This window comes from Micrasema longulum, unplaced genomic scaffold (assembly GCF_059751315.1).
Source record: "Micrasema longulum isolate JH-2025_06_02 unplaced genomic scaffold, ASM5975131v1 h1tg000744l, whole genome shotgun sequence".
In the NCBI taxonomy this organism is placed as follows: Eukaryota; Metazoa; Arthropoda; class Insecta; order Trichoptera; family Brachycentridae; genus Micrasema; species Micrasema longulum.
The window spans coordinates 214,875-228,173 of NW_028277938.1; the positions used below are offsets into that span (position 1 = coordinate 214,875).

At 32.5% G+C, this 13,299-nt stretch overlaps 2 protein-coding genes across 3 annotated transcripts in view; one reads left to right on the forward strand and one right to left on the reverse strand.

The window, feature by feature from the left end:
* The window catches only part of LOC148279238 (tRNA N6-adenosine threonylcarbamoyltransferase, mitochondrial-like), a 250,509-nt gene that overhangs the window by 212,415 nt on the left and 24,795 nt on the right, over positions 1-13,299 (reverse strand). The gene's annotated exons all lie outside the window — the stretch shown is intronic.
* Positions 9,888-13,299, forward strand: part of spz5 (spatzle 5 Toll-1 receptor) — a 46,277-nt gene continuing 42,865 nt past the window's right edge. Inside the window, exon 1 of one of the 2 annotated variants that reach the window (XR_015822943.1) lies at positions 9,888-10,219. Coding sequence is in view for 1 of the 2 variants with exons in the window: in XM_088230245.1 (XP_088086371.1) it covers positions 10,175-10,219 (45 nt within the window). In the remaining variant the exon portion in view is untranslated. The remainder of the gene's footprint in view (positions 10,220-13,299) is intronic. The other variant, XM_088230245.1, reaches the window with a different exon arrangement.

Here is a 13,299-nt window from a genome sequence, read left to right on the forward strand (position 1 = left end):
TTTTTCAATTAATTCTTATACCCGACATATTCATATAGTACGTACTAGTTTACAGGTTTATTCATCACATATTCTATATTTAATAATAAAATACAGACATATATTTAGTCATGTTGTGGATGAAAAAATATTTATTGTAAAATATTTTTCTCTCATAGATTAGTTTTGTCCCATTTCATGTGTAATTATACTATCTATATTATAAGGTCCTTATTCCTTACGGTTTTACATTGTTTAGCGGGATTTTATTTTAAATGCTATCATTGTTACCCCTTTCATCAGAATATAATAAAATTGTTTCATGATACAAAATATGTTTAATTTATTTTCTTTCTATTATTTATTGGAAATTAATAGGATAAGCAGTCTGACTTTTCTCCATACAAACGTATTCTCGTATTTTCTTCCTGGATTATGACAACTAGAGCAGTGTTGTTTTGCACACCATAGATATTTACTATATTTACTATTGGTGTGTTTGTCTCGTTTTGCTTTTTTGATAAATTGTTTCTTATGGGATCTAGGACCACCCAAAAAAGCGCCCAGTTTTATTTGGCATCTTCGGACGTTTAGGACGAAAAGGTACCGGCGCTGAAAATTTCACTCTGATACTATTTCCCTAAAAAAAAAAAAACAAATCAGTTCAGTTTTGGGGTGCAGAAAACGGGTTAGTGAGGTCTGACGTGCAGTTGTCTTTTGACGGGGAGGCATTTGCGGGAAACTGACAGAAAAACAATGTCCAAATACCTAGTCATCAAAATTCCCTGACACCGCCTATCCTCACTACATATTGGAATAGTGGCTAAAAATATTTTATAAAATAGTAAATTTATAATTACCTGTCTTGACAGACACAAATATTTAATGCATTCATACAATTTAGTGCCTTACTGCATGCATGCATTTTGTATGCATAAATTGTCAGAAATGTCGAGATCATAGTTTCATTCAGTTTCACAGACTACAAAAAGGCGTTTGATAGAGTAAAACACACCGAATTGCTGCGAATGCTAGAGGAACGCAATATATATGACAAAGATAAGAACTTTCTAAAAAATCTTTACTGGTTCCAGACTACCAAAATTAGAATTGATAAAGCCTGTTCTGATAAAATTAAAATTAGAAGATGCGTATGGCAGGGTTGCATGTTGTCACCGCTATTGTTCAATATTTACTCTGATTACGCAACACCGACTAGGTAGGTATTGGATTACGTCTTTAAAAAAGCCCTTGAAAACTCTTCGAAAGGAGTGAAGATTAATGGCACATATATCAACCATATAAGATATGCCGATGACACTGTCATTTTTCCTGATAACATTGCTGACCTTCAAGAACTCTTTATTAAGATAAATGATGCAGGAGAGGAATTAGGCTTAAACATAAACTTCAAATAAACTAAGTGAATGGCATTTGGCAGAGCAGACTACTCTGGCATTACTTTCATCATCATCATTCCCCTTTCCGTACCTAATGGTGCATAGGGCACTGCATTGGTACACCAATCGCAGCATATCTTAATCATTTTTGTTACATGAAGGTAATATTATTAGTCTTACGGTTCAGGTGCCAGTCCAGGGACTGAATAAAATATTATAGTGTAAAAACACCTTTTAAAATCAATATTTCATGTTAACCATGATGGGAATCGAACCCGAGACCTCTTGCATGGTAGGCAAACGCCCTGGCCACTACAGCATAAGGCTGAGTTGCACAACCAGCAAAGCAAAAAAAGCTCGCTTGAACACGATTTTTATATTCCATTTGACAATTCCTAAAACAGTGTGCTTAACTTTTCGTTTATCTCTATTTACCTCGGTATTACAAAGCCGGCTCTATCGATATCTCGATACGTGCATTTAGGGCTGGAATTCCGAACGCAATTATAGCGCGTTTTTATATACTAAATACGCGTTAATGCGCTGTAAACGCGTTCGAAATACCAGCCCAGGAAGATAGGAAAATAATAATTAGATTTATTTTTCATACTGGCAATATGTTTTCCAAATCTCAAAAGTTTAGTGGTCTTGCGCATGCGCCGTAATTTCTCCGAGTTTTCAAACTTCACCGCTAGATGGTGCTGATTAACCGTCAAAATTTAATCCGCCCTCCGTGACGTATTTTAATTAACTTATTTCTCTTTCATATTTAAATAAGCATCTCTAAGATAAAAAGTAGCCACTTAAAAATGATTTAAGATTTTTGTAAATCGCAAATAAAGTAAAAAGTGCCAGGTAGAATATCATTTTAGTCACTTTGAATGTGGGGTACTTGAGCCCTCGGTACATATCTAAAAACTTGAAGATACAGGTCGTAGCGAATTTTCGTGATCGTTCAGGAGAATGTTTTTTCAACTATATCGTCATAGTGACGGTATGTAACTTCAGTGCGTAGATATGTGTGCCGGGGGTACACGGTAAACGTCCCCTTGGTACATATCAATATACCTACAGAAAACTTGAAGATACGGGGTCGGTAGTGTTTCTTCGTAATCGCTCTGAGGAATTTATCTTTAACTATACCGTCATAGTGAAGGTATGGATTTCGTATCTTTCGATTGTAATAGTTCCTTTGAGCATATTGTTTCATGGAAGGTAAGACAATACCAACACATAAAAAAGCTAATTTAATTAGTTTATTACCATTATTACATCAAATAAAATTCCGCTTTCACTGGCATATCGTTTAGATTCCAACCAATTGCAGCCTGACAATGTCTGTTACGATTAAATCCTGTTACTGGTAAAAAACAAAACTTAAATATAAAAAAAAGACTTCTTCTTCTTCACGTGTCAAGTCGGATACCCCCGACGTTGACGATCACTTGGGAGAAAGCTTCCCTATCCTGAGCAGTGTGAAACAGCTCCTCCACAGTTCTAATCCTGGTCTATGCTCGGATATTTCGAAGCCAGAGAAGCTGTTTTCTTCCGATCCCTCTACGTCCCTCGATCTTCCCTTCATGACAAGCTGAAGTATGGCATATTTATCACTTCTCAACACACGGCCAAAATATGAAATTTTACGAAGCTTAACAGTGGTGAATTGTTCTCCATCAGTAAAAAAAGACTAGCTGATGTATTTTAACTAACTTCTATTAAAATCGATCTTCAATCTGACCAGTAGAAAAAAAATAGGTGGCTAAATAATTAATATTTAAGGCCTGGTTGTTTAATCATTAGTAATAGTCACAAGTCACAAGTATAAGTTGGCGGTGGCATAAACATAAACAAAATTTTTAATGACATTTAACCATGGATTTTTTTTTGCATATCACCGTTGCAATGTTTTTTTAGTTTTCTTAAATGATTTAAAGCTAACAAAGCCCGAAGAATATAAAACAACTATTACAGAGATTATTATTTTTGAAGAGAAACGGACAATACAGGCGTCATTAATTCCATGTGTAAAAGTAGATAGAAATATTGCTGCCATAACGAATAAGTGCTGTCATCATATAATTAAGAATAGTCCAGAAACCGCATACGAGCATCAAACATGCCGTGTTGTGTCCTTTTAAAGTATAGAAATACTGCTAGGATCTTAAAGAAACAGGATGGGATCACATTTCATTGTAATTAGCAAACGAATGTGTAAGTAGCAAACACATTACTTCAAAATTGATTTATTTTTCCATCTGTCAGATTGACGAAGAAAAGAAAATGGATATTTCGTTAGTGTTGCCAAGGTAGCATTTTTTTTTAAACTACTTTGCTCATCTACTGAGAGAACGAATGAAAAATGGACTTCGGATTAAACAACTCTGTGGTGGACATTTGACCAACAATATCTTTAAAACATCAAATGTTATTTAACATGATATTAAAATATTCGTTTTATGTAAATTCAAATTAATTTTATATTTAAGTTCATTAATTCAATTACTATTATTAAATGACCCTTTACTTATCTACTCTGTTAATAAAATAATAATTGATAAAAAAAATTTAGAGAAATTAACACATTGCTTTTCCCATCGTGCAATATTACGCGGTGACATCACGAATGCGCGCGACGAAAGTGGGGCATAGTGGGGAAATTTTGGACACTGTCCGATGTATTCAAATATGATTCTACGCTCCTTCTGGACTATTCTTAATTCCAGAAAATTTATTACCAATATTTACGATCATTGTAATTATTAAAAAAATATCACTTATGTTTATTTTTTTATTGATTCTACCGGTGTATTTGAACGTTCGGACCAGAAAATTGTTACCGAAGGAAAAGCAACTGGGAATTCTTTAACTAAAATCAATACAACAGAAAATTAGCACTGAATATAAAAATGTATTAAAATAAATTACTGAATTAAGCTTTGTATTATTTGATTGAATTAATTTTGTGGTAGAACGAACACATTGACGTCATTCATTGTTTTAAAACTGTTATAATAATGGTATTTCAGGCATCTATTTTATTTAAAATTTATATTTGAAGCACTAACTGTGTGGTTATTCATTACAATAAAATAAATATAATCCTTTTTTTTTTTTTTTTTAAAAAGAAATATTTGCGTTCTTATGATTTACCCAAATATTTAATTTTGAGGGCCATTTTCAACGAGTTGTAAATAACTCACTATTAGAAAATGGAATCAAGTTGGGGTAGAGTGGGATTCGAACCACAGACCTTTGTTCCGTGAGTCCGAGACACTAGCCACAGGACCACAACCCGATCTATTTTCATAATTCAACTTTGTTTTTAACCACATTTTTTTTCTACCGACCGGTTTCAAAGCTAGACAAGTTTCTTTATCAGGGTATATTTTACTTATGAATCTTATCCGATTTTATTTTAACAGTGATAAATAAATATTATTGAATATACATAGAAACATATGGAGCTAATGAATCGTCTTTTTGTCATGTTATTCTTATAAAGATGGGAAATGTAAAATGATATGGATACGATCATTAAAAATAGACAGGAGTGGACTAAAAGAAATACTGTTTTTTTTCTTATTATGAATAGCTTTTTTCATTTCTAAGATTTCCAAGTTATCTAATTTTAATATTTTCTTTTCGATATGAAGAACTTTTAATCCAGTGTCTTGTGATGGTTTGCGAATTGAGAAAAAAAAATATTTAGGCACCTTGAGTGTTCTTTTTCTCTAATATTAAAGTTTCTTTTAGTTTTTCTAATGCAAATTGAATCGTAATCATCACAACTTAATTGTATAAGTCAAATTAATTATATTTAGGGACTTTATCATTCTGATTTTTAACAATGTTCCTATATTATTAGTTACGTGTAGAATGTAGTTGTTATAAAAATAGCTACATTTTATTTTCTGCGACATGATGGCGTCACGACCCTTTACACTATCTTCACCGAGAAGCCTAGAGGATTTTCGATTTTTATTGGGGCTTCCTAAAAAAAAGGGAGGCTGGTATGTAAGACCTTTCTGTATTCCAAAGCGGAACTTTAAAGGAACACGGGAAAAGGAAAGGATAAGAGAAAAAGCCTTGCATATAAATTATTCATACTTTGGTAATGTCATCTTAAACTGTGTTACCCTAAGTCGCCATACCCAGAAACAAACAGGAACAAAATAATGATGATGTTCACGAAACATTTTGACTCTAGCCATATCCCAAAAATAAAATCCAGCAACATCAATAGTATGATAAAACATAAAAATCCGCAAACCTGATGTATGATATTTACTCAAAAGTGATAAGCAAAAAAAACTCTTATGCTTTGTTTAAAATATATTTCAAGGTTCTTACGCTAACGGTTTAATATACATTACCGGTATTTCATCTTAAAGCAAAACCTCCCCACTATTTATTTTCAATTAAATATTGTCGATCCAATCGGAAATCCGCATTTTGACCAGTTTTACAATACCTAGGTACGTATTCCACTAGTTTCATAGGACTACACATGTAATATCTATGTAAAATAATAAGCCTTATATTATGAAACTGGTTAAATAAAAATAAAAATATGAATACTTCTTATTTACTCGAATATTTCAATTTTCAGATTGTTTTCTAAAAGTCGTAAATAAATTGTGCTGGAGAAATGGAAATCGAGTTGATAGAGTGGGATTTGAACCTCGGACCTTTAGTCCGTGAGTCCACAACAGTACCACACATCTACAACTCGGTTCTTAGGTTCTAAAAAAAGTAGCTTAAACTTTTTTTTCTTCCTAAGCTAATCAAGAGGCTTATGCACGCCCTAACAGATTGGCATTAATGAGTATATATAACACTTAATCTAAACAGTCTTAAAATCTATTTAAATTTACAAATGGTATAAATATGGCATAATCTAGGCGGACATGGCAAGTGTGTCATCGCGAGTCAGGAGTGACAACACCGTTTGCTTCTTAAATGCTTGCCCTTGCTGTAGGAACACATCGACAGTACCGTTTAATGAGATTTCGATCACTGTTCTGAGGATCCTTGGCAGAGGCGAAAACAATCCGATATTAGTTTTATAATTTCCCACAGCAAAGACAGGATTGGTGCGCAAGTTACGGCGAGGTACATTAAGGTTTATCTGAGCAAGGATATCATGGGCATCTATACAGTTAGATATTAATTTGTGCAAGAATGTCAAACCAGCCAAAATCCTTATGAATTTTAAACTGAAGATAATAAAGTACTCTAGACGATCATAATAGTTAATAATGAAAGTATTTGATCCAATTCTAAATACTAACGATTTAAAAAAATTACGTTGCACCGATTTAATCCGCGTTATATGAATATTATAATTAGATTATAAAGATCTTACATTTAAACCTCAATATCTCAAAATGGTGGCGTGGGGTTTCAGATTCAGGATTTTGACAATGACCCAACGATATAAAGCTACGAGTACTTATTTATATTATTTTTATGTGAATTGTAATAAAAATTGGATGCAATTCTAAATTTGCCTTTTGGTACAAACAATGGCAACGTGTTCCTATTGAGTATACTTATCTACACCCACATTGATCTGGTTCAGTTTTACACTTTCGTTATTTTTACGCTTATCGGCCAAATCTTCGCATGTCCCAACTCTATTGTATGCACGTAGCACGTACATACGATGTCGGAGTGCGAACTATGTTGTATTATAGTCTCGCTAACTACCGAGGTGAGCACTGAGTAGGTATGTTATACCATACCACTCAGTACTTGTACATACCAGGAACCGCGCGTAATAGGCTGATTGCCGAATGCCAAATGCAGAATACGCGACGCGTGGCCCACAGAAGAAACAGTCGGTAATATTATTTCCTAGAGAGATTTCCAAACTGCTGAAAGTTCACGCGACGCTATCACCGAGTACCATCTTATCCATTTTAACACAATACACCTCGGACGTATAACTCTCCTTTATCGGCGAATACATTTGTATTTAATAATATTTGTTAGCTGTCGACCGGTAACAATCGATAACGTATTACATCTCACTTTCGCTTTTATCTGGGACACGCCGCGCCGGTGGAAGAGGATAAAGAGTAAAAAGTGAGTTAGCACTCTTCATCGGATGTGTGTGGGCTCAAACTATTACCCCTCCTAAATGTCTACGTGCCACGCATTCTAACGTCAATATTCAATTTACATTTTTTATTTGATTTAATTCACGCGATGAAAAATACTGCTAAATCAATTTTTAAAAACATGCTTGATGTAGGTACATTAGATACATGAAAATACGCAAAATTGTCTGATACATTTTGAAGGAAACATACATTATAGAATTATTATTATATATTATTATTATTAAACGATTAAAATCTATAACCTACTTCCACTATCTATTAAAACAATTAGTAACGAGAAAATGTTTAATAAGGCTATAAAAAAATGGATAGTGGAGCTAGGGTAGAAGTAAAATGGATTGTCTCATTCGCCCAAACCAATATTGAATCAACCGCTCCACAAGTATATAACTTATGTTAGGTTTTTGTTATTTTCATTGTGCGTTTTGTAATATAAATAATATAGATGTACATATATACCTAGTTTTTAAAACAGTCTGAATATTTTGTTTATTATCTCTGTGTATTAAGTTAGTCTTCTTTGTTTATTCTTATATGTAAAAACATTTCAAAAAAGTATATTGTTAAGTGTCCTCGGCACGGGTAACCCCAGTGAGGTCACATTATTTTTATTTTTGTTTATAGTTTGTAAGACTAAAATTTGAATAAATAAAAAAAACCTTATTCATATTATTTATTACTGAATATAATATATAAAATATAGATCATAGAATTTTATGTAAATAGGTTTTAGGTGTGTAGGATATAATAATAATTAGAATGCAAGTGTATAATTTTACTCCTTGTCCTATAAATTAGGTATAACACAAGATTCCAGCAAATGAAAAAAAAAGAACCTAAATTAATTTAAGGTAAATCATTTAACGGTTTTTTCATGATTTGAAGCCAAGTTCCCTCCATGCCCTTAGAGGTTATTCGTGTTAATTATTGGTATCTAGCTAAAGCGGGTGTTCGAGATAAACTTTTGCTCTATATGAAATCAAAAGAATAAAAACTTCAAATGTACAAATTTAAAATTAGGTGAAGAACGTATGATAAATGAAAAATAAATAATTAAGTACTTAGTGGGCGTTGACTGCGTTCTCCTGCTTTTAGCTTCATTGTCTAATTACTTTCAATGATGGGCCACTAGTCGCCACTAGCTATCTGAGTAGTCATTTTTCCTAAACGGTGAAGGTTGTCTTTCGATAAAAAATAATAAAAACAGATCAATGTCGCTCTAGAGGAGGAGATGCGCGTGGAGCCGTCAACATCGTCTGCTTGAGACTTGCGAGAGGAAAGTGAGAGTGGTGGATAATTAGCATTAGCGTCGTGAATTCATTATTTATTTACAATAGCAAAATAACTGATAAAAATGTACTCACGGTTTAAAAATAAAAAAAATCATAAAATTTAAAAGACAAAATAATATTATTATTATTATATTTATTTAGTGTTGTGATTTTGCACAGCAATTTTTCTCAGTCCATGCAATGGCAACTGAAGCGTAAGACTTCAAAAACGTTAGCTTTTATTCTTGTGATGCACCCCTTGCTAATGGACAGTGAAATTTTTAAAGAACAATTAAGAGTGATGAGGAAATTCAGCAGTTTTTTTTATTTTTAAGAGTCTATTAAAGTAAGCCAAAATTAGAAAAAAAAATATGTATCATTTTATCAGCGCTAGGTTTTTTCGAAGTTTTGAATTTTTGAAACTACTTCGGGTGAGACGTTTCAAGTTATCTTCCTTTTCTTCTTGATGAGTTGGGCTGATTGAGCAGTTTACTTACCGTAAACCAGAAATCTATCACAACTCTCTTATCATTGGTTGATTTGGAAGAACTAGTGACGTCATGCAATATAATTAGTTTTTATTGAAACACATATTTTTTCATACATTTTCAAGAAACTTCACCGTACAATATGTAATGCTCTAATTTTTACCGCGCGTAAGAATACATTTTTTAAATCTAAATTTCAGTAGGGTTGAACTTCCTGATTTTATTTTATTTTTTAAATTTATTTATTTTTCAAAAAATATTTACAAAATAGTCTTAAATTAAAGTCCTGCTGAGTTGCATACATACAAATCGTCAGCAGTATAATATTGCGGTATAATATGTAGTTTATCATGTTAAGATATCGATTTTTAACATAAAAATATTTGTAGTTCATTCACTACAAAATGAAATTCCTTAAGATATGTTTTTCACGACCTGAAATGTTATCCCGAAATTGGAGACTCCTAAAAAAGATCGCCAAATAAAGATAATTGGAAAGATTCTAAAAAACCCGGCCAGAATAATAGCTCTTTTATCAAATTAGCATTTCACATGCTATGCTCATTTCACGTGCTAAATTCAAACCATTTTAATAGCAATAATTTCCTTCATATTCGGTTTTGCATAGTATGTAGTCAGCAGTCACCAGTTGTCTGTGGGCTGGTTACAGGTTCACTACCTGCCGTGGGAGCCGATCCTCCGCCCACCCTATACTGAGTGACATTCGGCAAAAAGATAACAAACGTGCATTTGACTTTTCCGCGGCAACCACGTGTTTTTCCAGTGAAGAAAAACAAACCTACGATTGAAACAAAAAAAAATTCATTTAATTATCAATGAAAAATTGTCGTGACATATCATCCGTATAATTAAGTTTTAGTTTGTTAAAACAGCGATCTCGAAATTTCGCCATGGCTCAAATTTTCTATCGCCCAGTGATATTTATCATAATTACGGTAATTGTATTATTTATTTTTTATCTGACATAAGGAAAATTAAAGGATGGCTTCACTTTAATAACAATGCAGTTGATTTCATCTTAAAAAGTGAAGTGTGGGAAAAAAGTATGTTTTTATTTTAATCTTTGCAAAAAATTCCTGTGAAATGTTTTTTTTAACGATGTTCATTCCGAGTTCATTTACATATTATTATGTATACTTTGGTAATACATTTCTTGTTATTTATTTTACTGTAATTAAAACATCGAATCTTATAACCGCAGGTGTGTGGAATGTGGAATATGAACCAGTAAAAAAGTAATAAAAAAATACTGAATACGGAAAGAAATAGACAAATGTAATGAAAATTAAAATAGTTCACTTTAAAAAAATTAAACAGGATATTGTAATAACATAAATTAAAAATGAAAAACAGTAATGCATAATTATCGTCATCATCATCATCATTCGCTTTCGCACGAAGGTGTACATAGGTTACTCTATGAAATATTCTAGCGTGAAAACGCCTTTTAAAATAAATATTTCATGTCAACCATGTCGGGAATCGAACCCAAGACTTCTCGCATGGTAGGCAAATGCGTTAACCACTACACCACGAGGCCGACCATAATTATCACATACACGCAATATCTAAGAACTTTTCCATAATATTATTAATCCTCCGGAAACTTTACCTCGACCAATATTTGAAAGGTGTACTGGTTGGAGCGTTTGAATTTTATGGATAAAGTCCTTAGTTGGATTCCCATGTTTTTTTTTAACTACCTACCTAAGGTGTACTTTAACATTCAATCATTTTTTTTACGAAACACGATTGAACGTAGTTATGCAGAAAGCAGCCAGCTATTGAAAAGTGAAACTGAGATAATAGCACCTGTGTGAAAAAAGTGAAAAATCAATTCGACACAACAGTCGGAATGTTTTTGACTTTGACCAATAATAAACAATGTATACATTAGTTTTTTCGTATTTCAAACAGGAATCTAATTATATATTTGACCAGTTTTAATGATTTGTAAGATAATTATAAGTAAGATTTTTCTAGTGCTGCGGATGTTTTCTGCAAATTGAGAAATGCCGTTTTTGTGATCGACACAATTTTCAGAAGGTAATTAATACAGTTTTTTACATGAAAGTGGTCGGGCTGTTTTTAGTAGAACTTAAAATTGACCTTACTGCACCCGATAACATCAATATCTTATTTTTTCAAAAATGTGGACTACGCATAACGCTTTCTGCATAACTACGTTTAATTATCTTTATTTAATTTTCGATATTTTTTATTTATATCCGGATGTTCGTATGTCAATACATAAAAATGTACAATTCATTTTATTTTTAAATTTAGAATAATAATATTCGTAAAACATTTTATTCAATAATTTCCATTAATTCTTTTCAAAATTCACTTATATAAAATATTATTTTTTTAAGAAAAAAATATATTTTTCTTCTTATGATTCACCCAAATATTTCATTTTGAGGGACATTTTCAACGAATTGTAAACAACTCACTATTAGAAAATGGAAATCAAGTTGGGGTAGAGTAGGATTCGAACCAAGGACCTTTGGTCCGTGAGTCCGAGACACTAGCCACAGGACCACAACCCGAATAAATACAAACACAAAATAATATACCTGCGTTGGAAATTTTTCCAAAATTTTATATTATATTGATTTGTGAAATCATTTTCTTTATGTGACGTACCTACCGAATCGATTCTGGGAATCAATTTGGGATGTTTAGCTTCCGCACATGATGTCCTGGGTTCTATCCCGTCAAGCTTAACTTAATTTACTATATGCAGCATCTAATAAACCTCGGACTAGTATCTTAGCGTATGCTTTCTTCTTGCCTTACCTTCAAGAAAAAAAATAGCAATATGTTACACTCATGACAATTGGTGTACCGATGCAGTCATAGTTACCACGAGGGGAACATAAGGGAATAATAATATTTTCTGGAAAAACACGCCAAAAATCTTTTATATTTTGAGGTTAGCATTAGGTATATAAAATAAACATGCATTTTAAAAAAATAAGCCAGGGTTCGAAGGACAAATATCACTGATATCGTGGTATATTATATTACGATATCTTTAAAGATATATATCATGATATTAATAATTTGGTACGTGTCATTCTCGCTTTTCTCCGTGTTAAGCTCTATGAGGATTCACCAGGAGCAAGGGGACTAATATCCAGTAACAGCAGCTCTAGAGATACATATTCTTTCTACCATTTCGTTTTTGTCCAAACTTAAGCCGGCTAAAAAAAAGGAAGCGAAACTGGTATTCCTATTTAAATATTTTAAACATCACCCTGAACCCAGACAAACTGATTTGAATTCAGTTTGGGAAGCATCGGTCACAGAGCCTAATAAATATTTTTCGTCGTTTGATGACACCCCAATTGTTTACTTGATAAAATTATACAATACTTATACATTATTATCAATCTATCATACAATATTTGCCACACAACTTGCTATTCTTTGGGATAGATCTTCCGGCTTTTCGTAGATCTTTTCGCCACTAAAACAGTGTGGAATGAAGGTGGATTGGCATAGGTTTGCTCGAAATCTTTTACGAGATCGTGTTTTTAAATAGGTATATCACATTGAAATTTAATTCAACAGAGAGGGAAAACATGATCATGAGCCCTTTAAATGCCTAGACGTCGTCCATATTCCGTTCTCAATAATTTTTACGCTCCTAACTTTTTTCTACAGATTTAATTGTTGATTTTAAAAGCTATAAAAATACCCAGCAAGCCCATCATTTCGTAAAAAAAACCGCACCTAAATCGGTCCGGTATTATAGATATTTAGTCTGTCACGGAGACACATATGAACATTGCCTTTTACAATATAAATAGATAAATAAGAGACAGATTTCGGTTTTGTACTTTGTAATTGTCCTTGTTTAAAAAATATTACACGTGTTTGTATAAATTAACAAATTAAATGCATTTCCTTTGATTCTTATAAAATAAAGATCACATTTTTATGCATATTCGATATTTTTGGTATTCATCTAAATATCGTGATATTTTCGAACCCTGGTTTGAGTTGGCAC